Source organism: Mustela erminea, chromosome 6 (assembly GCF_009829155.1).
Source record: "Mustela erminea isolate mMusErm1 chromosome 6, mMusErm1.Pri, whole genome shotgun sequence".
NCBI classification, from domain to species: domain Eukaryota; kingdom Metazoa; phylum Chordata; class Mammalia; order Carnivora; family Mustelidae; genus Mustela; species Mustela erminea.
The window spans coordinates 73,550,455-73,572,565 of record NC_045619.1 but is presented as its reverse complement, the minus strand read 5'-3'; the positions used below and the strand labels follow the sequence as shown (position 1 = coordinate 73,572,565).

General features: G+C 36.5%; 1 protein-coding gene across 6 annotated transcripts in view; it reads right to left on the bottom strand.

The window, feature by feature from the left end:
- Positions 1-11,697: 11,697 nt before the first annotated feature.
- The window catches only part of FGD4 (FYVE, RhoGEF and PH domain containing 4), a 202,178-nt gene continuing 191,764 nt past the window's right edge, over positions 11,698-22,111 (bottom strand). For all 6 annotated transcript variants that reach the window (XM_032349951.1, XM_032349952.1, XM_032349954.1 and 3 more), the window contains 3 exons: positions 18,017-18,157; positions 15,070-15,210; positions 11,698-13,682 (listed from right to left, as the gene is read on the bottom strand). In XM_032349951.1, the coding sequence (XP_032205842.1) occupies positions 13,425-13,682; positions 15,070-15,210; positions 18,017-18,157 (540 nt within the window). In that variant the 3' untranslated portion in view covers positions 11,698-13,424. The remainder of the gene's footprint in view (positions 13,683-15,069; positions 15,211-18,016; positions 18,158-22,111) is intronic.

Sequence of the window (22,111 nt, the reverse complement as noted above, 5' to 3'; positions counted from 1 at the left end):
CCTGATGGAGAATTCAAAGCAACAATAAGGATACTCACTGGACTTGAGAAAAGATAATGGAAGAGATCAGAAGAGATCCTTACCACAGAGATAATAGAGTTGAGTCAGAAATCCAATAAATGAGATTTGGAAAATAGACTTAATGCAATAAATAGACTGGAAAGAGCAGAGAACCAAATAAGTGAAATAGAAGACAAAGTAATGGAAAATAATGAAGCTGAACAAGAGAATAACTATGGAACACAATAATAAACTGGGAAATCAGTGACTCCATCAAACATAACAACATTTGTATTATAGGAGTCCCAGAAGAAGAGAGAGAAAAGGGGCGGGGAGCAGAAAGAAATATCAGAAAACTTCCCTAATATGAAGAAGGAAACAGAATGCCAGATGCAGGAGGCTGAGAAAACTCCCATTAAAATCAACAAAAGCAGGCCAACATCAAGACATACTGTAATTAAAACTGCAAAATACAGTGATGAAGAGAAAAAATCTTAGCAGCAGCAAGACAAAAGAAACCCTTAACTTACAAGGGAAGACCCGTAAGGCTAACTGGAGACTTTTCAAGAGAAACTTGGCAAGACAGAAGGAGTGGCATGATATATTCAAAGTGCTGAATGGGAAAAATCTGCACCCAAGAATACTTTATCCAGGAAAGCTGTCATTCAGAATAGAAACAGAGATAAAGAGTTTCCCAGAAAAAAAAAAAAAAAAAAAAACTAAAAGAGTTGGGCAGCCTGGGTGGCTAAGTTAGTTAAGTGTCTGACTCTTAACCTCAGTTCAGGTCTTGATCTCAGAGTCATGAGTTTAAGCTCCACATTGGGCTCCATGCTGGGCATGGAATCTAGTTAAAAACAAAAAAAGCAAAAAAAACCCCCAAAACCCAAAACAAAAAACTAAAGGAGTCTGTAACCACTAAACCAGCCCTGCAAGAAATATTAAAGGGGAATCTTTACTGCAAAAGAGAGACCAAAAGTGACAAAGGATCAGAGAAAATCTTCAGAAACAATGACAAAACAAGTAGTAAAATGGCAGTAAATACATATCTATCAAACAATTATTTTGAGGGGCACCTGGCTGGCTCAGTTGGTGGAGAGTATGATTCTTGAATCAGGGTCGTAGGTTCCAGCCCCATGTTGGGTGTAAAGGTTACTTAAAAAAATCTTTTTTGAAGATGTAATTTATTTGTGTGTGTGTGTGAGAGAGAGAGAGAAAGCAGGGGGGACAGCAGGCAAGAGGGAGAAACAGATTTCCCAGCTGAGCAGGGAGCCTGATTGGACTCAATCCCAGGACTGTGGGATCATGACCTGAGCTGAAGGCAGACACTTAACCAACTGAGCCACCCAGGCATCCCACGATTACTTAAAAATCTTAACAAAAAATAATTATTTTGAATGTAGATGGACTAAATGGTCCAAACAAAAGAGATAGGACATCAAAATGGGTTAAAAAAAAAACCTCAAAACACAAGAACCATCTATATGCTGCCTATAAGAAACTTGTTTTAAAGATTTTATTTATTTGAGAAAGAGTGAGCTAGTATGAGAGAGAGCATGAGAAAGGGGAGGGTCAGAGGGAAAGCAGACTTCCTGCTGAGCAGGGAGCCCGATGTGGGGTTTGATCCTGGGACTCCGGGATCATGACTTGAGGTGAAGGCAGATACTTAAAATCCAGGTGCCCCAAGAGAGTCATTATTACACAAATGGATGTCAAAAGAAAGCCGGAATAGCATTACCTGTATCAGACAAACTAGAATAAAACAAAGACTGTAATAAGAAATAAAGAAGGGTACTAAATAATCATAAAGGGGGCAATCCAGTAAGAAGATATAACAATTATAAATAGTTATGCACCCAACATAGGAGCATCCAAACACATAATGACACACATAAAGGAATTAATTGATAATAACACCATAATTGTAGGGGACTTTAACACAACAGTTATATAATGGACAGATCACCTAAGCAGAAAATCAACAAGGAAACAATGGCTTTGAAGGACACTCTGGACCAAATGGACTTAACAGATATATTTGGAACATTCCATCCCAAAACAGCACAATACACATTCCTTTCAAGGGCACATAGGATATACTCCAGAATAGATTACATATTAGTTCACAAAACAGGCCGCAACGAATACAAGACTGAGATCATACCATGGACCTTTTCTGACCACTACACTATGAAACTAGAAGTCAACCACAAGAAACAATTTGGAAACACCACAAATACACAGAGGCTAAACAATAATAAATGGGTCAAATCAAAGAAGAAATTAAAAACATACATGGAAACAAATGAAAATGAAAACACAAAGTCCAAAACCTTTGAGATGCAGCAAAAGGAAAGAAGGAAGCATACAGCAATATAGGCCTACCACAAGAAGCAAGAAAAATCTCAAACCTAACTTTACACCTAAAGGAGCTACAAAAAGAACAAATGAAGCCTAAAGCCTACAGAAGGAAGGAAATAATAAAGATTAGAACAGAAATAAATGGCATAGAAACTTAAAGCAATAGAACAGATCAATGAAGCCAGGAGCTGGGTCTTTGCAAGAATTAATAAAATTAATAAACGTCTAGCCAGACTTACCAAAAAGAGAAGGGACCCAAATAAATAAAAAATAAGAGAGAGAAGAAATAGGGTACGCCTGGGTGGTTCAGTTAGTTAAGTGCCTGCCTTGGGTTCAGGTCATGATCCCAGGGTCCTGGGATCAAGTCCCATGTCAGGCACCCTGCTCAGCGGGGAGTTTGTTTCTTCTTCTCCCTCTGCGCCTCCCCCTGCTCAGGCTCTCTTTCACTCTTTGAAATACATATTTATGTATGTATGTATCCATACATAAATAAAGTTTAAAAAATAAGTGAAAAGAGAAGAAATAACATCACAAAAATACATACATACACACATATATACATAAAATCTATAAAAAATAAGTAAAAAGTGAAGAAATAACACCACCACAAAATATAAATAATTATAAAAGATTATGAAAAACTATATGAAAAAAATGGATAAACTCCTACAAACATATAAACTACCAAAACTGAAACAGTAATAGAAAACTTGAACAGATTAATAACCACTGAAGAAATTGAATCAGTAATCAAAAATCTCCCAACAAACAAAAGTCCAGGGCCAGATGGCTTTCCTAGCAGAATTCTACCAAACATTTAAAGAAGAGTTAATACTTATTCTTCTCAAACAGTTCCAAAAAATAGAAATGGAACAAAATCTCCTAAACTCATTCTATGGAGCCAGCGTTGCTCTGATTCCAAAACCAGACAAAGACTCCTCAGAAAAGAGAACTACAGGCCAGTTTCTCTAATGAACTTGGGTGCAAAAATTCTCAACAAAATACTAGCAAATCAAATCCAACAGTACATTAAAAGAATCATTCATCACAATCAAGTGGGATTTATTCCTGGGCTACAAGTATGGTTCAATATTTGCAAATCAATGTGATATACTACATTAGTAAGAAAAAGGATAAGAACCATATGATCATTTCAATAGATGCAGAAAAAGCATTTGACAAAGTACAACACCCTTTCAAGATAAAAACCTTCAACAAAGTGGGGTTAGATGGAACATACCTCAACATCAGAAAGGCCATATATGAAAAACCCATAGCTAATATCATCCTCAATGGAGAAAAACTGAGAGCTTTTCCTCTATGGTCTGGAAAAATAAAGGGATGTCCACTATCACCAATGTTATTTAACAAAGTTTAACATGTTATGTTAAACATATTTAACATAGTTTTGTAAGTCTTACCCTCAGCAATCAGACAACAAAAAGAAATAAAAGGGATTCAAATTGGCAAGGAAGAAGTCAAACTTTCACTATTTACAGATGACATGATTCTCTATGTAGAGAAGAATTCACCAAAAAATTTGGTAGAACCAATACATGAATTCAGTAAAGTTGCAGAATACAAAATCACCATAGAGCAATCTCTTACATTTCTATATACCAATAATGAAGCAGCAGAAAGAGAAATTAAGGAAGTGATCCTCTTTACAATTGCACCCACAACATGATACCTAGGAATAAACCCAACCAAGGATGTAAGAGACCTGTATTCTGAAAACTATAAAACACTGATGAAAGAAATTGAAGAGGACACACACAAAAAAATGGAAAAACATTCCATGTTCATGGATTGGAAAAACAAATACTGTTAAAAATGTCTATACTACCCAAAGCAATCTACATATTTAATGCAACCCCTATCAAAATACCACCACCATTTTTTCATAGAACTAGAACAACTCTAAAATTTGTACAGAACCACAAAAGACCCAGAATAGCCAAAGCAACCTGGAAAAGGCAAAGTTGGAGGCATCACAATCCCAGACTTCAAGCTGTATTACAAAGCTATAGTGATCAAAACAATATGGTACTGATGCAAAAATAATCACCCAGATCACTGGAAGAAAAGAGAAAACCCAGAAATGAACCCACGACCATGTGGTCAAATTAATCTTTAATAAAGAATATCCAATGGGAAAAAGACAGTCTCTTCAACAAACGGTGTTGGGAAAACTGTACAGCAACATACAGAAGAATGAAACTGGCCTACTTTCTCACACCACACACAAAAATAAAGTCAAAATGGATGAAAGACCTTAATGTGAGACTTGAAACTATAAAAATCCTACAGAACATAGGCAATCCTTATCAAAATACCAATAGAATTTTTTAGACTAGAACAAATAATCCTAAAATTTATATGGAACCACAAAAGATCCCAAAAGCAAAAGCAATCTTGAGAAAGAACAAAGCTGGATATATTACAATTCTAGACTTCAAACTATACTACACAGCTCTAGTAAATTAAACAGTACAGTAGTGGCATAAAAACAAACACATAAATCAATGAAACAGAACAGAGAACCCAGAAAGAAGCCCATGTATATATTGTAAATAAATTTACAACAGGACCCAAAATGGGGAAAGACAATCTCTTCAATAAACTGGATGGCCACATACAAAACAATTAAACTGGGCCACTTATACCACACACAAAAACAAACTCAAAATGGATTAGAGACTCCTGCCTGAGACCTGAAAACACAAAACTCTTAAAAGAAAACATAGGTGTAAACTCACAGACATTAGCCTTAGCAATATTTCTCTAGATAGGTCTTTTCAGGCAAGGGGAACAAAAGCAAATATAAATAACTGGCACTACATCAAACTAATAAATTTTTGCACAGTGAAAAAATCCATCAAGGAAACAAAGGTGACTTACTAGTTGGGAGAAGGTATTTGCAAAGTATATATTAAATAAGGGGTTAATACCCAAAATATGTAAAGAAAACACACACACACACACACAAATGCCAAATAATCTGATTATAAAATGGGCAGAGGACCTGAAAAGGTATTTTTCTAAAGATCTATAGATGCATGACAGACACATGGAAAGGTGCTCAACATCACTAATCATCAGGGAAATGCAAATCAAATCCACAATGAGGTATCACTTTACACAGTCAGAATGACTATCAAAAAGACAAGAAATACCAAGTCTTGGCAAGGATGACTGTTGATGGAAATGCAAATTGACAAAGTTGCTTAAGAAAATAGCACAGAGTTTCTTCAAAAAGTTAAAAATAGAAATATCATAACACCCATTAATTTTGGGTATTTATCCAAAGAAAAATAAAACAGTAATCTAAAAAGATGTGGGTTTTTTTTGGTTTGTTTATTGCAGCATTATTTATAATGGACAAGATATGGGAGCAACCTAAGTATCCATCGATAAAGATGTGATATATATGAATACAGTGGAATGTTCTGCCATTAAAAAGATCCTTGGGGTGCCTGTGTGGTTCAGTTAGTTAAGTGTCTGACTTGATTTCACCTCAGGTCATGATCTCAGTGTCATGAGATGGGGCCCCACATTGGGCTCCGCACTCATTGAGGTCAACTTGAGATTCTCACTCCCTCACCCTTTCCCCATGCACTCTCTCTAATAACCTTTTTTTTTTTTTTTTTGTTAGAGTGAGAGAGAGAGAGCACAGGCAGGCAGAGGCAGAGGGAGAAGCAGGCTCCCCGCGGAGCAAGGAGCCCGATGTGGGACTCAATCCCAGGACAGTGGGATCATGACCTGAGCTGAAGTCAGCCACTTAACCAACTGAGCCACCCAGGCGTCCCAATAATAAATCTTTAATAAATCTTGTCATTTGCAACATGTATAGACCTACAGGGTATTATGTGGAGAAACACAAATACTATGATTTCACTTATATGCGAAATCTAAAAAACGAACAAAAAAACTCAGAGAACCGGTGGTTGCCGGAGGGGAGGAGGGATGTGAGCAGTATGTGAAGGGGATTAAGAAATAACAAAGTTCCAGTTATAAAAATAAGTCACAGGAACGAAAAGTACAGTGTAGAGAATATAGTCAATAATATTATAATAACTTTGTATGGTGATAGATGGCAACTACACCATCCTGGTGAGCATTTTGTAATATATATCATTGTTGAATTATTATATTGTAAACCTGAAGTAATATTATCAACTATAGTTCAATTAAAAGTAAAATGTGCTGAATGCCTCATATAGACCAGGCAATATACTAAAATATTATTTAAGTCCCAAAACATTTCAAGGAAGAGTTTATGTCTAAAGTCACAAAAAGTGATAGAGTCAGGGACCTCTAGTCACTTGTCTATGACAAAGTCCTTCTCAGTATAAGCTGCTACTCCAAGGAATGGTTTGAAGAATTTCAACATTACCTGAGACCCTGTTAGAACTTGATCATCACAGACATGCTAAAACAGAATCTGCATTTTAACAACCTCCGCCCCCCCCGATTCCCATGTACATTAGTCTGAGAAGTTCTGAATTATGCCACACTGGGTCTCTTTGCCATATTTCTACTCTGGTATAAGGTACACTCAAACACGTCACATTGGTAAGCCAAGGACAACTTTCAAGAAATTCTTCAGCTGATGCCAATTGCTTTTTTTTAAGTTAATATTTTATTTATTCATGAGAGAGAGAGGGAGGAAAGGAGAGAGGCAGAGGGAGAAGCAGACTCCCCGCTGAGCAGGGAGCCCCATGTGGGACTCAATCCCAGGAGACCTGAGCCAAAGGCAGACACTTAACTGAGCCACCCATGCACCCTGCTAATTGCTTTAAAGAACCAAGTGATAAATTAATTCACTGAGACCTCAACAAGGGTATTAATTTCTAAAAAGGATTATCTCCGGAAATATTTTCTCTTAAACTGTTCACACATTCCTTTTTGGGATATCTTTTACGTTTTAAATCAAAAGCCAGTAAAGTAACTGTATGAAACCCAGTGAAGTATTTCATAAAATACTTATGTATATAGTGTTTTGTAGTCACCAAGTGCATTTTTCGTATTTCTTGGAATGACTATAAGAGTTTATTATTGGGACTCAGGTAAATTGTCTAAGATCACATAATAGTAGTAACAGCAGGACTAAGACTCAAATGCATTTCCTCTGACTTCCATTTTCATGTCTGTTTCACCAGCTAAGACTGAGCAGTGCAGGCAAACACCATAAACAATGTAGTAAAGCAGTCAGTCATTTCTCGGAGAACAGAGTAGCACTGCTTTTGTGGCTCCTGTAGACCTTATCCTGGAGTTATCACAGGGAGGAGTCCCCAGTTCTATAACTGGGGAGCCCTGGCTTCTGTCACTGCGTTATTCTTGAAAGATTTCCACGGGTTTTGGTGGGGTTTGGAAGTGGGAAGGAGCATCGGCACGGTATTGGAGTAACTGTTCTGTGAGATAACCAAAATTTCTGACAACCGAGATCACTGTGAACATCTATAGTCCTAAATGAAATGACATTTAAGTCTTTATAATTCATTTAAGGATGTATTTATTTACAAGATACAAATGTTTAATATTTAATAGGAATTAAAGTGCTTAATTTTACAATGTTTCCAACTCTAGCCTTTATGACCAAATATACATATATTACACAATATATACACTATATGCAAGTATTTTACATTCATATAGCTAGAAAAGAATTACTTTTTGTGTACACTTTTTCACATTGGAGTTAACTCTAAAATTCTGGTAACATACCTTTTCAAACTGATCACAATTCCAAAACCCAGATAACACTCATTCAAAAATATCAGTCAATTGTCACTCACAAAATAAAATGCTAGTTTGGTTAAAAAAAAGTTTTATATACAGACATGATTGCTAATGAATGGAGACCCCTCCCCCAAGTGATACATTCCAACATCCACATAATGTGTAATATATAATGCAATTCCGTTTTCATAATGGTCCCCAAAACTATTATGTTTCTTTCCAAACTGATATATATATGTGTATATATATCTCACTCTACGTATTTGGTATTCACTTATTAAAATACGCTACAATGAGATTTCTGATTTAATTTCTCACTAAATCTACCATAACAAATTTTAGGAAGAAGTATACCATCATGTGACTTCTAGTGACCCCAATGACTTAAAAACTATCTTGTAGGAGCCATGTGCTAGTTCATCTCAAAACACAGAAAAGATACTGCATTCTGCCAAATGCTCGGTCAAAAAGTAGAAAAACCATGATTGACTTTAAAGGAATTTTTTTACCTCAGTAAACAGTGCAGAAAATGGCCCATAGAATGAAAGAATTTTAAGCCTGAAGGAAAAAGTAATTAATGGAGAAAGGCCTTGGTGCAACAAATCCCATCAGTGCTCAACTACAAAGACTTTTATTTTATAGTTCATATCCTTTCTGCAGTCTAGGTATTTTTTATTTTGTCCTAACATATACTGCTCTGATCTGGTGATCAGAAGTCTCTTTCTGTCCACTTCTCTGTTCACTCTTGCTTATTTCAGTTCCTAATTTTTTATTCCTCTTTACCGTATCAATAAAGAAAGTAATCTTCTTCTGGAAACATGATTACAGGGCACACACAAGAATGAATTGTACTAAAAACCCATGTAAATAATTTATGTTAAAATATTTAAGTTAAAAAGAACAGTCTCTATAAAAATTTCACTCCTATGGAAAAACAATTGGAAAATCAACAATGTTTTTACATATATACATATATGCATAAATTCACATAAAGAGTTTTAAAAGTATATCTAGTGGTCTTTATATATCCTACTCATTTTCTACATCTGAAGAATCTATAGTAGATAGTAATACGAAAATAAAAAGCAATTTGATTCTACTAAAATTGGATGAGAATGAAGAAGTAACACGATCCACTACCGGTGTCAATACAGTTCTAGAGAATAAGAACTGGTTAGCCACAGTTTTTATATTAATACATTCTTAAAGAATACAAAATTGAAGAATGAAAACATTAAGACATTCTTGCCTTTGAATTAATTTTAGCTTATAAATACCATGTGCTTAATCTTAGACCCGCTAACACGAACATCACATGATGTAGGAAATTTTAATTAATTTTCTATTCTGCATTATACAAGGATACCTGGCAAAAAATAAGACCTTTGTTCCTTAGAAGTTTATTTGCTCCTGTTGGTGCCTTTTCCTCTGGATATATCTAGTCCAGAAAGATCTTGTTAGAGTTATCACAGATAATATTCTCAGAATAAGAACCTAAGGCTTTAAATATAATCATAAATGGGATCTAAACTTTGGAAGGAAACAAACAAACAAAAAAAACCCTACCCTGTTTCCACAAAGTAGACAAGGGAAAGTAAAACAGAATTGTGAGCTCACGAAAGTATTTTTGATATAAGGTTTTTAGAAGGCATCAATGAATCTTTAACAACCCTGCAGTACTATGAAGTTTGTAGTTTATATACTTATGACTATGACAAGTACTCTTTTTAAAAAATCCAAATGTGTATTTATATATGGGGACAGGGCACATTTAAAAGGTTAATTCTTGTAAAAAGTTTATTAATTTTTTAGGTTGGAGTATTTTTTTTTTTTTTTAATTGGGGTAGGTCACCCAATGAAGGTAAGTACACCAACCTGTATGCTGTATTAAACTTCACGGAAAATGAAATGTAGCTTGATGAAGTAGTGCAGATGTGCTTAATTCTCTCACCATCCATACCCTTTGAAAAATGCTTTTGACACTTATTTCAATCCAAGGAATAATGCCCCCCCTTCCCTTCCCTATACCCAGCAATTTGAGTTATAGTATTATTTCTAAAAGTTAATTCTCTATATCCTTGTGGCTAGGGGCATTCTTATTAAAATTTCAGTATAAAAACATACCCTGAAGAATTTTATTGCTTGCATACATGATGGCATTGTAGATGCCATTATTACAAAAGTGGCTGGTGGCATTTTTCATTATTGAGTCCCACTTAAAACCTGGAGATAAGTCTGCACTACATTTCATACTTCATATACCAAATGGTAGACTTTCAGTAAAAGCAAAATTTAAGTTTAAAAAAATTGGAATGTTTTGTAATGAATAGCAGTTTTTATCAAAGTTTGGAGAAAGGGCACTTTGAAGATGATTTGGAAAGCACCAGATTAGGGAAAATAAAGAATAAAACCTATATGGAATGTTGTTTTTAATTGGGAAGCAATCAATTGGTTTTTTATGTTCAATTTGTCATGCTGCTCAGGTGTCTCAGAAACCAAGACACATGATGGTTCTTGAAACCAATCACACTTTGATGTCTTTTGGTTTAGCTGGATGTTTACTAAATGCCTAAGAGTATTCCCTTGCCTTCCTCCAAGTAAAAGCACTAGTGACTCTTTATGAGAAACAGGTAAGCCTGCCTCAATGCTTCTCTTTGTGCTTGTCTAAAGAACACGGGGTGTGCCATGAAAGATGGTAACTAGATAACCAGAAATTCTCTTCTAGTACTATTATTTCTAATTTTTTGGAAAAATTAAAGATAATGGATAATGTTAAGGGCATGACAATATTCTTTTTACGTACTCTTTTGATAATCTAAATTAAAAAACAATGATATTTACTGAGCCAAAACTTGAGTGTATCCATGTTACTCCCATTGCAGGATAACAATCTTCTCACTGTTCAAAATAGTTTTCAAAAACAATCTGGCCCATAAATCTTCTAAACTGGCCCTTATGTTTCCATTGCTCTATTCACAATTTACAAAAGTCATGTTCTCCTGATAATCCCTCTATGTTTTTATTGCTTCTCTTTTCTGGAGATTAAGAATGCCAATATATCACCTACAGCTATAGTGTAACCATCTCAAAAGCCACCTTGAATATATACTTTGTACATACACACACACCACCTCCCCCCATAGGATTCGCAACTAGAAAAGAGAAGTAATGTAACATTTCTTTCAGTGGGTCCCTGATGTGATAGGGCTTAAGAAGCTACACCTTTATCTTTTTCTGATTCCAAATATTTGGTTTAATGTTAATTATCATGGCTGAAATTCCTTTTATAGAGGAAGGCAATCTAATTTTGTCAGCCATAATTAGTTTACCTTCGCCTTTGGAGTGGGGGGAAAAAGGAGAGACTTCAAATATTTCTTAAAACTACAGGCCTGAATAAATGTGTGGCTGTCTTAAATTCTGAGTGAATCCATTCTACACTTAAGATATAATTTTTGGGGCGCCTCGGTGGCTCAGTGGGTTAAGCCTCTGCCTTCCGCTCAGGTCATGATCCCAGAGTCCTGGGCTGGAGCCCCACGTTGGGCTCTCTGCTCCGAGGGGAGCCTGCTTCCTCCTCTCTCTCTCTGCCTGCCTCTCTGCTTACTTGTGATCTCTGTCTGTCAAAGAAATAAATAAAATCTTAAAAAAAAAAAAGATAATTTTCAAAAGCCAAGACAGTGGGGTCATTCTTGTGGATTTCTAGCAGACTTAGGCATTTAAAAGTGATAATGTTTGGGGCTTAACAGGGTAAATGGGTAAAAAAATACCTAATCTGAGAAAAAGATTAACTTAAATAGCCAATTTAATGTGAGATCTTAATCACAACCACAATATAATGAAGAGCAGCCTTTGTGATAAGAAATCATGTTTTGACTATTAAGAATTCCCCAAATGATGGGAAAAAATGCTCAGACTCTCTTCAAACATCTTGTACCTCCCAAACCTGCTATTAAAATATTGCTTTTCATTACTGTGTTTTCCCCCTCCTTTTCTTCACTGAGGTGGTTTAAAGAGTTGAGCATAAACTCCCTCTAATTTCTATTTACCTGCCCCTCAAACACAGGTTAACACATGTGAATTTCGTTTCCCATCTGATGAAGGCATAGGCCCACATAGTTATCTAAGTGTTAATTATGTATAGTCCTCATTTAACCATGCTTAATAGCCTTACAGAATAGAAAAACATTACAATAAACGCAGTTTCCATATGTCCCAGTTCTATATAAAGTCAGGTATCTTGTACAGTTTAGGTTTCTGTGAACATTTTTGCACATGCTGATATTAACTGCTGCAACAATTGCAGGACTGTGAAAGGTAAAATAACCTGTGTGACTTCGACCACCCCAGTGGCCAAATACTCAAGACTGAAGCATTAATTAAACCCTCATTATATATTTAAATAGGTATTATTAGCACCTTCAAAGAGAGGCACTGTTTTAAATAGGCACAGAACGAAAAAAATAGTACTTTAAAAATACTGTTGGAACTAATATATCCCATGCCACATAAATTACTGCTTTTTCTTATTATAAAAATATCAATACCCTTAGATGTCAATCAGTTAAACATAAACCACCAAAAACATTTCTGAAATTGTTCAAATCCAAGATAAAACATGCTTTATATTTAAAAAATAAATTAGAGACAAATATGAACCTAAAGCTGAAGAGAAAAGCATGTATAATATAATTATATCCATATTTAATACTATATACACATAATTGCTATATACTTGAGATAGTTTCTTCTTAGGAATATTTCTACAAAAACAAGTACTATCTTTTCTTAATAAGTTGAAAGTTTGAATGTCAACAATTTGTCCTTTTTGTTTTAAAAGACCTTACATTGTTTATGCAGCTTGAGCTTTATAAACTAAATTAAATAAGTTAATCGCCTAAACTGTCCCTGTATTTTTTTTTTTTTAATACCACGGATCTATTTTGGCAACATGGAGGTATATCTTTCAAACTATTACAAGTCCTACCTGTGAGGGAGAAGACATGGAAGGACCTTAGAAGCAAGTGGCCTATTCTAACCTGATAGTGATAGAATCCATTGATACCATCTTCTTCAAGACAAAAGTACATATGCAAGGAATAGCTCATTAAAAAATGCTCCATTTTCACATTATTTCAAACTTTTATCGGTAGAATGGCTCTGCACATCAGTTTCACTAAGGGTACAGAAACATAGGAAAATAGTCCCTCAAAAGATGCATTTATGAGCCTATATTTTCCAACATAAAGTGCTAAGAGATGAATAAGGAGGGCTGGGAATGTCTTGGGCTGTAAATCTTGAGACCTCCATGTCATGGGTGGTCCTGGAGTTCAGCATTCTAATTTTTTCTTAGGTTCAGCATGATCATCCAAGGTGGCTGGATGCTTGTTGGGACCATCTGGTGTCTCACCTGTGACAGCTAAAAAGATGATTTTCAGCCACTTCTGTTTCAGTTCCTCACTGTCTGCAGCAAAGCTGTGCACAGACTTGGACTGGGTCAGTTTGAAACTGTGGGGCAGGTCTGCACTCTTTGGCAGATCGTCCACAACATAGCCGAGGAGTGGAATGGTGGCCTGGGCTCGGACGTCCTAAGGAAAAAACATGGTACACAGGACTGTGAGATGTATTTGCTTGTTATCCATGGCCCTTTGTGATCTGGCTCCCACTAACCCTTTCCCTATTGTTGTTCCACAAAGACACATGCTATGAGCTCTCTGTGGACAGAGACTGGGATCCCATGCTTAGCATACTGCCCAGACATGAGGTCACTGAAAATGTTGGCTGAGTGAATTAATGAATGAGAGCAGATACCTCAATCAGCCAAGATTCACAGACCCTACACCCCACCCCCCTGTGAAGGAGTCCATTTAGCTCTTCATTCAGATGAAAAGGGGAAAGAATAATAGTTATCTTACTCTACAAAACCACCAAACACTAATGATGATTTGATTACCGAACTGTTTTATTTGGTGATCTACTCATTCATGCATCAATTTATTTAAGGACAAGAAAAGGGTATAGGAAAAATAATGAAATAGAAGACACTATATACCTTGGTATTTTAAGTTTCTTTCCTTTTTTTTTTTTTTAAGATTTTATTTATTTATTTGAGAGAGAGAGAGGGTACAAGCAGGGAGAGCAGCTGAGGGAGAGGGTGACGCGGGCTTCTGGCTGAGCAGGGAGCCCAATGCGGAACTTGATCCCAGGACCCTGGGATCTCGACCTGAGCTGAAGGCAGGTGCTTAACTAACTGAGCCAGTCAGGTGCTAAGTTTATTTCTAAAACATTTTTTTTTACCAGCCCTTAACATGGATATAAGCTAAAATACAACAGGTACATTTAAGATTTTATCTATTTCCAGGTGAATGCAGGTGTTTTCCACAGTGCCTGGTGCTGTTCTGGTTAGAAGCTAAACCTGCGTCTCTGTTACTCCCGCAGGTTTAGCTCAGGTTCATGTATACATGGTTCTTAGAAACTTGTTACTGGACAATGAAAATCTGAGGTTGACTTAAATTCCCTTTCCTCTCAAATTCCTTTCTTCTTCAGGTATCCATCCGTTCAGGAAAAAACAAAACAAAACAAAACAAAACCCAAACCTATAATTATGTCCTTTCACCAAATAGGCTCCTTCTCCTCCTTGGTTCTTCCTCTGCTTCACCCCTGCTTCCCATACCCCTTCCTAATGCAGCTAATCCTTTCTCAAATCACTGAATAGGAATGAGAGGAGGGGAGAAGGCAAATGCTGCACAGGGTGAAGAAACTATGGGCTATATCTTTAAAAAAAAAAAAAAAGCTTAAAAAAATAGTTTAAACTTGAATTTTAGTTCCTAATTATTGTTCAACTGTAATGAAAGACAATGCAACTGTCTGAGCTCTCTTGTTCTATGGAGTAGTAATGGAAGGATTTTGAGTTCAGTGTCTCTTCACCTCCGCCTGTGCCCCAGGACCCCCTTCAGAAAGATACAGGTTAGATACCTGGGGGGCACCGTACATGTACAGCACAAGAGGGTCTTGTTTGGGGATCACACACCAAGCTTTCTGCCAAGGTTTTGACTTCTCCATATACTGAAGAAAGCTGCACACTACACTGTTTCCAGATACTTCTGCTGATTCAATCTAGAAAAATATAATGGAACAAGAGTGAGAGAGATAGAGAGAGAACACAAAATGAACCAGGCAGAGAAGTAATTCACCTTAAGGGAATAATCACAAAGTACAATACATTCATATAAAATTTCTCTTGGGAATGTCCAAAAACGTTCATGGCAATGTTTATTTAAATACTCATCTAGATTTTTCATGAGCCAGGGAAAATATTTAAGTGAATTTTAACTCTTTGTAGCACCAGACCTGAAAATTAAATAAAGTTAAACATTCACTGACTGCTTGCTATGCAGGCACATTTTTTAGTTCACTATGTGTATTATTTCATTTAATCCTTATACTGACAATAAGAAGATACCCCTTCCCTTATTTATGAGGTTCAGAGATGAAGTAACTGTCCCCAGGTCACACATTTAGGAACGGTATTGCTAGGCATTTGGGTCTGGATCCCGAGCCTGCCCTTTTACCACAATGCTATACCAGCTTCAACTGCGTAACAGTGCAACAGCAAAAAGGCAAATACTGACCAGCAAGTTTTGTCCTGGAATCTGAGATAATTTAAAAGTTCTGAAAATGGCAACAATTCTTTGTAGACCCATTTACAGTTTTCTGCTTTGTCTCCTGATACCTATATCTCTGGTTTAAAAAAAAACAAAAACAAAACCCTTGGACTAAATGATAGATTTTATTATGCACATTAGGGGAAGCGAGTGGTTTGTTTCTATTTTCAATTGCTCTAATCATTAGGGTAGTGCTACTCAATGCCCACTGAACAGTGCTAGTTCAGACTATTTTGCTACCCCTTCAATATAAAACACAGAAAGTAAGAGTAAGCACTTAGAAACTTTTAGAGCAACTGGGCTTTGTGACAACACACAGGCAACATAATTATGTCACAAAAATATTGAGCTGTGGTGATTTGGAAATAAAACTGGCCCTTCATCACAGACAGTTTAAGAAGTAGTGGCTGGCAAACCAGGGCCCACCAGCCCACCCCTTGTTTTTGTATGGCCTATGAGCTAAGAATAGTTTTTAAGGATGAACATTTAAAATCAATTTGACGACAGCGAACACTAACTCTGGACTCCAATTAAACGAACTGCACTCTCCCCTACTCGCAAAGAATTCCAGGCTTATTGCCATATTATAAAAAGTTATACTAAGTTATTACTAAACTTTGAATTCTTTCAAAAAATTGTGAAAATATTTTTTTTTCTTGTTACAGAAGTAATATTCCGCTTTTCCTCTTGGCCTGAAAAGACTAAAATAGTTTCTCTCTGACCCTTTCTTTACTGGAGAAGTTTGTTGACTTTTGGTCTAGAGCACATAACAAGCCCGCTGGCATGAAGCCAGTTTCAAATATGTGTGAACATGTGTGTGCATGTGCACATATATATATTATCTTGACCTCACATTATATATTTATTCGATTAAAAGGGTTAACCTGGTAACTTGTCCTCCCAATAAAGGTTTTTTGAGAAAACTACCTAGAGTTTTTTTATTTCATAGATACAGCCTGAAATTCATCCCTTAACACAGTTATTTGACTCATTCTATTATGCCAGTTTCATCCGTTGCTGTGTTTAAGTCTCAAGGCTGTGCTCCTGGGAGCCAATGAAATGGGTCTCCGCCTTCCTGCCGGAGAAAGCCCCATTTTGGTCTGCCTGTAAGCGACATATATACCCTAGAAAGATTCAGTTTTATACTTTTAGCTTGTCAGCCTATACTTTAACCTTCAATGGACACTGAAGTTCAGGATTCTTTTTCAGTTAGCAGAAATGACCTTTGTAAGCTTACACTGTATAGATGCTCAATAAATGCTTATTGATTCTTAATAAATCATGGAAATTCTTTATAAACCAAGTGTGTCTCTGACTCTAGATATATTGGAGTCTGATCATGGGCCTATTATCCTTCGCAGACCTTCCAGGCTATGTTGAACTTTCTGCCACAAAGGCCTTACTATATAATTTATTCCTTACATTAATGTCTTTTGAGTATAAAACTCATTTCAGATACAAGCTGAATTACAGTCCCCCGGCTTGGGAGGCTCTGACTTTAGTTTGAAAACATGAGTCAAATTCATTTGCAAGACATTTCAATAATATTTCAATGCAGTTACCAGATTAGTGTCACTGGCTATTAAATGATGCTTTTAATGCAGTAAGTTGGTAGATATTTTCAGGTAATAAATACTTTAATATGAATTCTAATAATTTCAGACATGGCTTTTGAAGCCGATGTGATAAAATTGACAGAAAAGCTTTTCTTTTTCTTTTCTTTTTTTTTTTTAAACAAACATTTTATTTATTTATTTGACAGAGAGAGAGATCACAAGTAGGCAGAGAGGCAGGCAGAGAGAGAGGAGGAAGCAGGCTCTCCACAGAGCAGAGAGCCCGATGCGGGGCTCGATCCCAGGACCCTGGAATCATGACCTGAGCCGAAGGCAGAGGCTTTAACCCACTGAGCCACCCAGGCGCCCCCAGAAAAGCTTTTCTATTAAAAAATATACCATAAGTTAGGCACCGGAAGAGACAATTAATACTCTAATATTTGACTATAGCCATCTTCACAAAAGCATTTCACTCTCAAATGCACGTGATTAAAATACAGCACTTGTCCCTCTTCTTTCTACACAACTGAGTATGATCGCCAAATTCAGCAAGATAGGACAAAAGTATGAATCTTGCTTGTTCTTCAAATTATTAAATATTAAGAGAAATAACAAAATATGCTTTTGTATTCTTCAGGGTTAAAAGACAATTCTACATTCCTTGCATAAAAATTTAAACATTATCAAACATTAAGTGTTCCATACCTCTAAAATTCCTTTTCTTTTTTTTTCTTCACTATCTGTGAATCCACTTATTATTTGATAACAGTCTTTACAAACTTTGTTTAATTTTCCACCATCGTACTCAAGTTGAGCTTTGTAATCAGAACACTTCCAACAAACCACCTTAAATTAAAAAGAGTGAATAATCAACGATTTGAGCAATAATCACAGTAATAATAAAAAAGAAAGAATTAAATATTTAACACAAACCTATACTAGACTAAGAACGCCCTATGAACATCAGGAATATACCATGGTATTGTAATTCTGTTGGTGGCTCTACTTGTTCACCCTTGTCTGCCTCACTCTAAAGAAGATCTTCAAAGGCTTGGTCCAGACGTTTACCCTTCATACTTTTGGATGTTTCATCAATATCTCCTCAAATGAACTAATGATCTTGATCTTCCCTGCCCTCAGATCTCTCCTGACTCATCCCACCCCTCCTAACCTTTTCCCTTCTAGTGCTATTGTAGAAAATAGCACAGCCACCTAACCAGTCAAGCCAAGTCAGAAACCTAGGAGTCATCATCTTCAACATCTCCCTCTACTTTGCCCCATAGAGTCACCATATTACAAAGTCCTGCTGATTTTATCTTGATATTTTTTCAATCTGTCTATTTTTCTGCATCTTCCTTCCACACCCAAGTTATCAATGTCATAATTTGGACTATTATAGTCTCATGACTGGTCCTTGTAGCATGCTTACTGGAATTCTTAGCGGAGCATTCTCTAGCCTCTATTTTAATAATCCTCCAGGCTATTTTCCAAACAGCACCAGATGTTGTCGTAAACATGCTAATCTGATAGGTTTCTCCTCTTTTTAAAATCCTTACAGTTTTCCTTTTGCTCTTAAGGAACAGATTTATCCCCATGGCCTACCCTTCTTCCTCTCTGTATCCCCTGTGACACAGGCTTCTTAGAGCCCCTGAAGTGTCTCTCATCTCTGCTTCAGTGAATTAACTCTTGTTCATCCTTCAAATGTTGACTCAACTCTCACTTCCTCAAGACTCCTCCAACTTCCAGAACAGAGCACTATCTCTTGTCACTATGCTATGAAGTTCCTTACTCTTCTTGATACACTGATTCATTTTTAACCATATACTTGTATGATTATTCACAGTTTATGTTTGTAATTCTCACTAGGCTATAAGCTCTGTGAGAGGTTGTCCTTGTATACTTTGCTCATAAGGCATCCCATGAACATTTACTAAATGCCAATAAATGAGTACTGTGTAAATGCTTGCTATTTCTTGTGAAATAGTGAAAAGTATTTTGTTCTGATTATTACAGGATAACTGTTAGAAAAAAAAAAAAAAAACCCTTCCAGTTAAAAAAAAATTATCTTCTTGGCCATAGCAACTTTTTAGTGGATGTCTCCTGAGGCAAAAGAAACAAAAATAAAAATAAACCACTGGGGACTTCATCCAAATAAAAAGCTCCACAGTGAAGGAAACAATAAAAAAAAACTAAAGGCAACCAAGTGAATGAGAGAAGATATTTGCAAATGTCATATCTGTTAAAGGATTTGTATTCAAGATGTATAAAACTTCTAAAACTCAACACCCAAAAAATGAATAATCCAATTAAAAAATGGGCATAAGACATGAATAGACATTTTTCCAAAGACATACAGATGGCCAACAGACACATGAAAAGATGCTCAACATCACTCGTCATCAGGGAAACAAATCAAAACCATGATGAGATAGCACCTTGCACCTGTCAGAATGGCTAACATAAACAACACAAGAAACAACAGGTTTTGGGGAGGATGTGGAGAAAGGAACCCTCCTGCACTACTGGTGAGAATGCAAACTGGTGCACCCACTGTGGGAAACAGTATGGAGGTTCCTCAAAAATTTAAAAATAGAACTACCCTATGGCCTAGCAATTATACTCAAAGATTATAAAAATATTAATTTAAACAGATATATGCATCCAATGTTTATAGCAGCATTATCTACAATAGCCAAACTATGGAAAGAGCCCAAATGTCCACTGACTGATGAATGCATAAAGATGATGTGGTGGTGTGTGCGCACACAAGCGCACACACTCACCCCCTCTAGAATATTGTTCAGGCATCAAAAAGAATGAAACCTTGCCATTTGCAATGACATAGATGGAGCTACAGAATATTATGCTAAGCAAAAGGAGTCAGAGAAAGACAAATATCATAGGATTTCACTCATATGTGGAATTTAAGAAACAAAACAAATGAGCATAGGGAAAAAAAAGAGAGAGAGGGTCACACCAAGAAACAGATTTTTAACTATAGTGAACAAACTGATCATGACCAGAGGGAGGTAGGGAAGGCACTTAACAGTGATGGGGAGTAAGGAGGGCACTTGCTGTGATGAGCACTGGGTGTTGTATGTAAGGGCTGAATCACTATACTGTGCACCTGAAACTAATACTACACTATATATTAACTGGAATTTAATTAAAATCTGTAAAAAAAAAATTATCTTCTTGCTTCTGGAAGTGTATTTTCCCAATTTATAATAAACTATTTATGAACATATAAATATTAGTAAAACTTCATTTGGGTTCATAGCATGTAAATTCATGATAAAGAACTATCCATTGTTTTCTCAAAATTACAATGAAATTACTATTGGATTTGGAATTAGACATGCCTGCATCTGCACATTCATATCAGCTACCACCTTATTTATTTCTAAGTCACATTATAGTATTTTGGTAATCCACATTCAAATACCCTTCTGTTTTTTTTTTTTTTTAAATTTATTTATTGACAGAGAGAAATCACAAGTAGATGGAGAGGCAGGCAGAGAGAGAGAGAGAGAGAGGGAAGTAGGCTCCCTGCTGAGCAGGGAGCCCGATGCGGGACTCGATCCCAGGACCCCGAGATCATGACCTGAGCTGAAGGCAGCGGCTTAACCCACTGAGCCACCCAGGCGCCTACCCTTCTGTTTGTTTACTGAAGGTAAGACTACCAGTCAATGCCTGAAATCATTTCAAGCAAACTCAATGACAGATCAAAAAGTCTGACCATGAGGAGGGTAAAAGTTGTTTGCTATCAAACTGAATTTGATCACAGAATTGTTTCATTGAGAGAAAACTCAGGAAAAAAAATGGAAGAATAAATCTGCAGTAAGAGAATAATCTAAAAGAACTATCAATACGAACTGTTTTGCACTTTAGCATACTAGTAATATATTAAATCACAGCACTACAACGCCTACCCTTCTCTGTTTACTTGTCACTTTTTAGAAGAAAGTATATCACCTTCAGCTTGGTTTACAAGGCTATCCCAAACCTGTTATCTCTTTCCTACTTCATTTCATGCCTTCTTCTTCCTCACGCTTTCTATATGAAACAAATCACTGAAAACCTGTCACCTGCCTTCTCTGGCCAGAGGTATTGAATTTTGTGAGAGAACAACCTTGCCAGTAAATGGACTGAGTGTCCCTTTACATGCATAACCATAAACCTCTAATGGGCACAGAGCAGTCCACACCTGTTCCTTGGGAACGCTCACTCTCCTGCCCAGAGACAACTATTTCATACTGAGCCCTCTTTCTTGACTCTTCCCCCCTCCACTCTTACGCCCTTTTCTTTCAGCCCATGACTCTTTCTCATACTTCAATGACAACATAGTTATCATTATGCTGAAAATTTCCTACCACAAAATCAAAAACACACCCACGTTTGCACCCATCATTACCTTTTTCTTTTTTGTTATAATGGAGGGAAGTCTCCTCTCCCAGCAGAAGCCTGAACTTCCACTTATGCTATTTACATTCCGTCTCTTGCTTTCTCAAGGACATCAACTCCTTTGGTTATTATTTACCGCTAACTATTTCTTATGCCACAGTTCTACTTACTCATCGGGCTCCTGCCTCATGACCTCTGGCACCTCAAGAGTAGACCCAACCTTCTCCTATCTCAGGGCTTCTGACATAGAGTGCCACTCCACACCTTTCCCACTTCCCTTGGCATGGTTAGCTCCTTCTCACCCTCATCAGCTTAAATAACAACCTTCAGATAGGTCTTTATTTTTCTTTTCTTTATTATTATTTTTCTAATAAGGGGACAGGGAGAGGGGAGGGG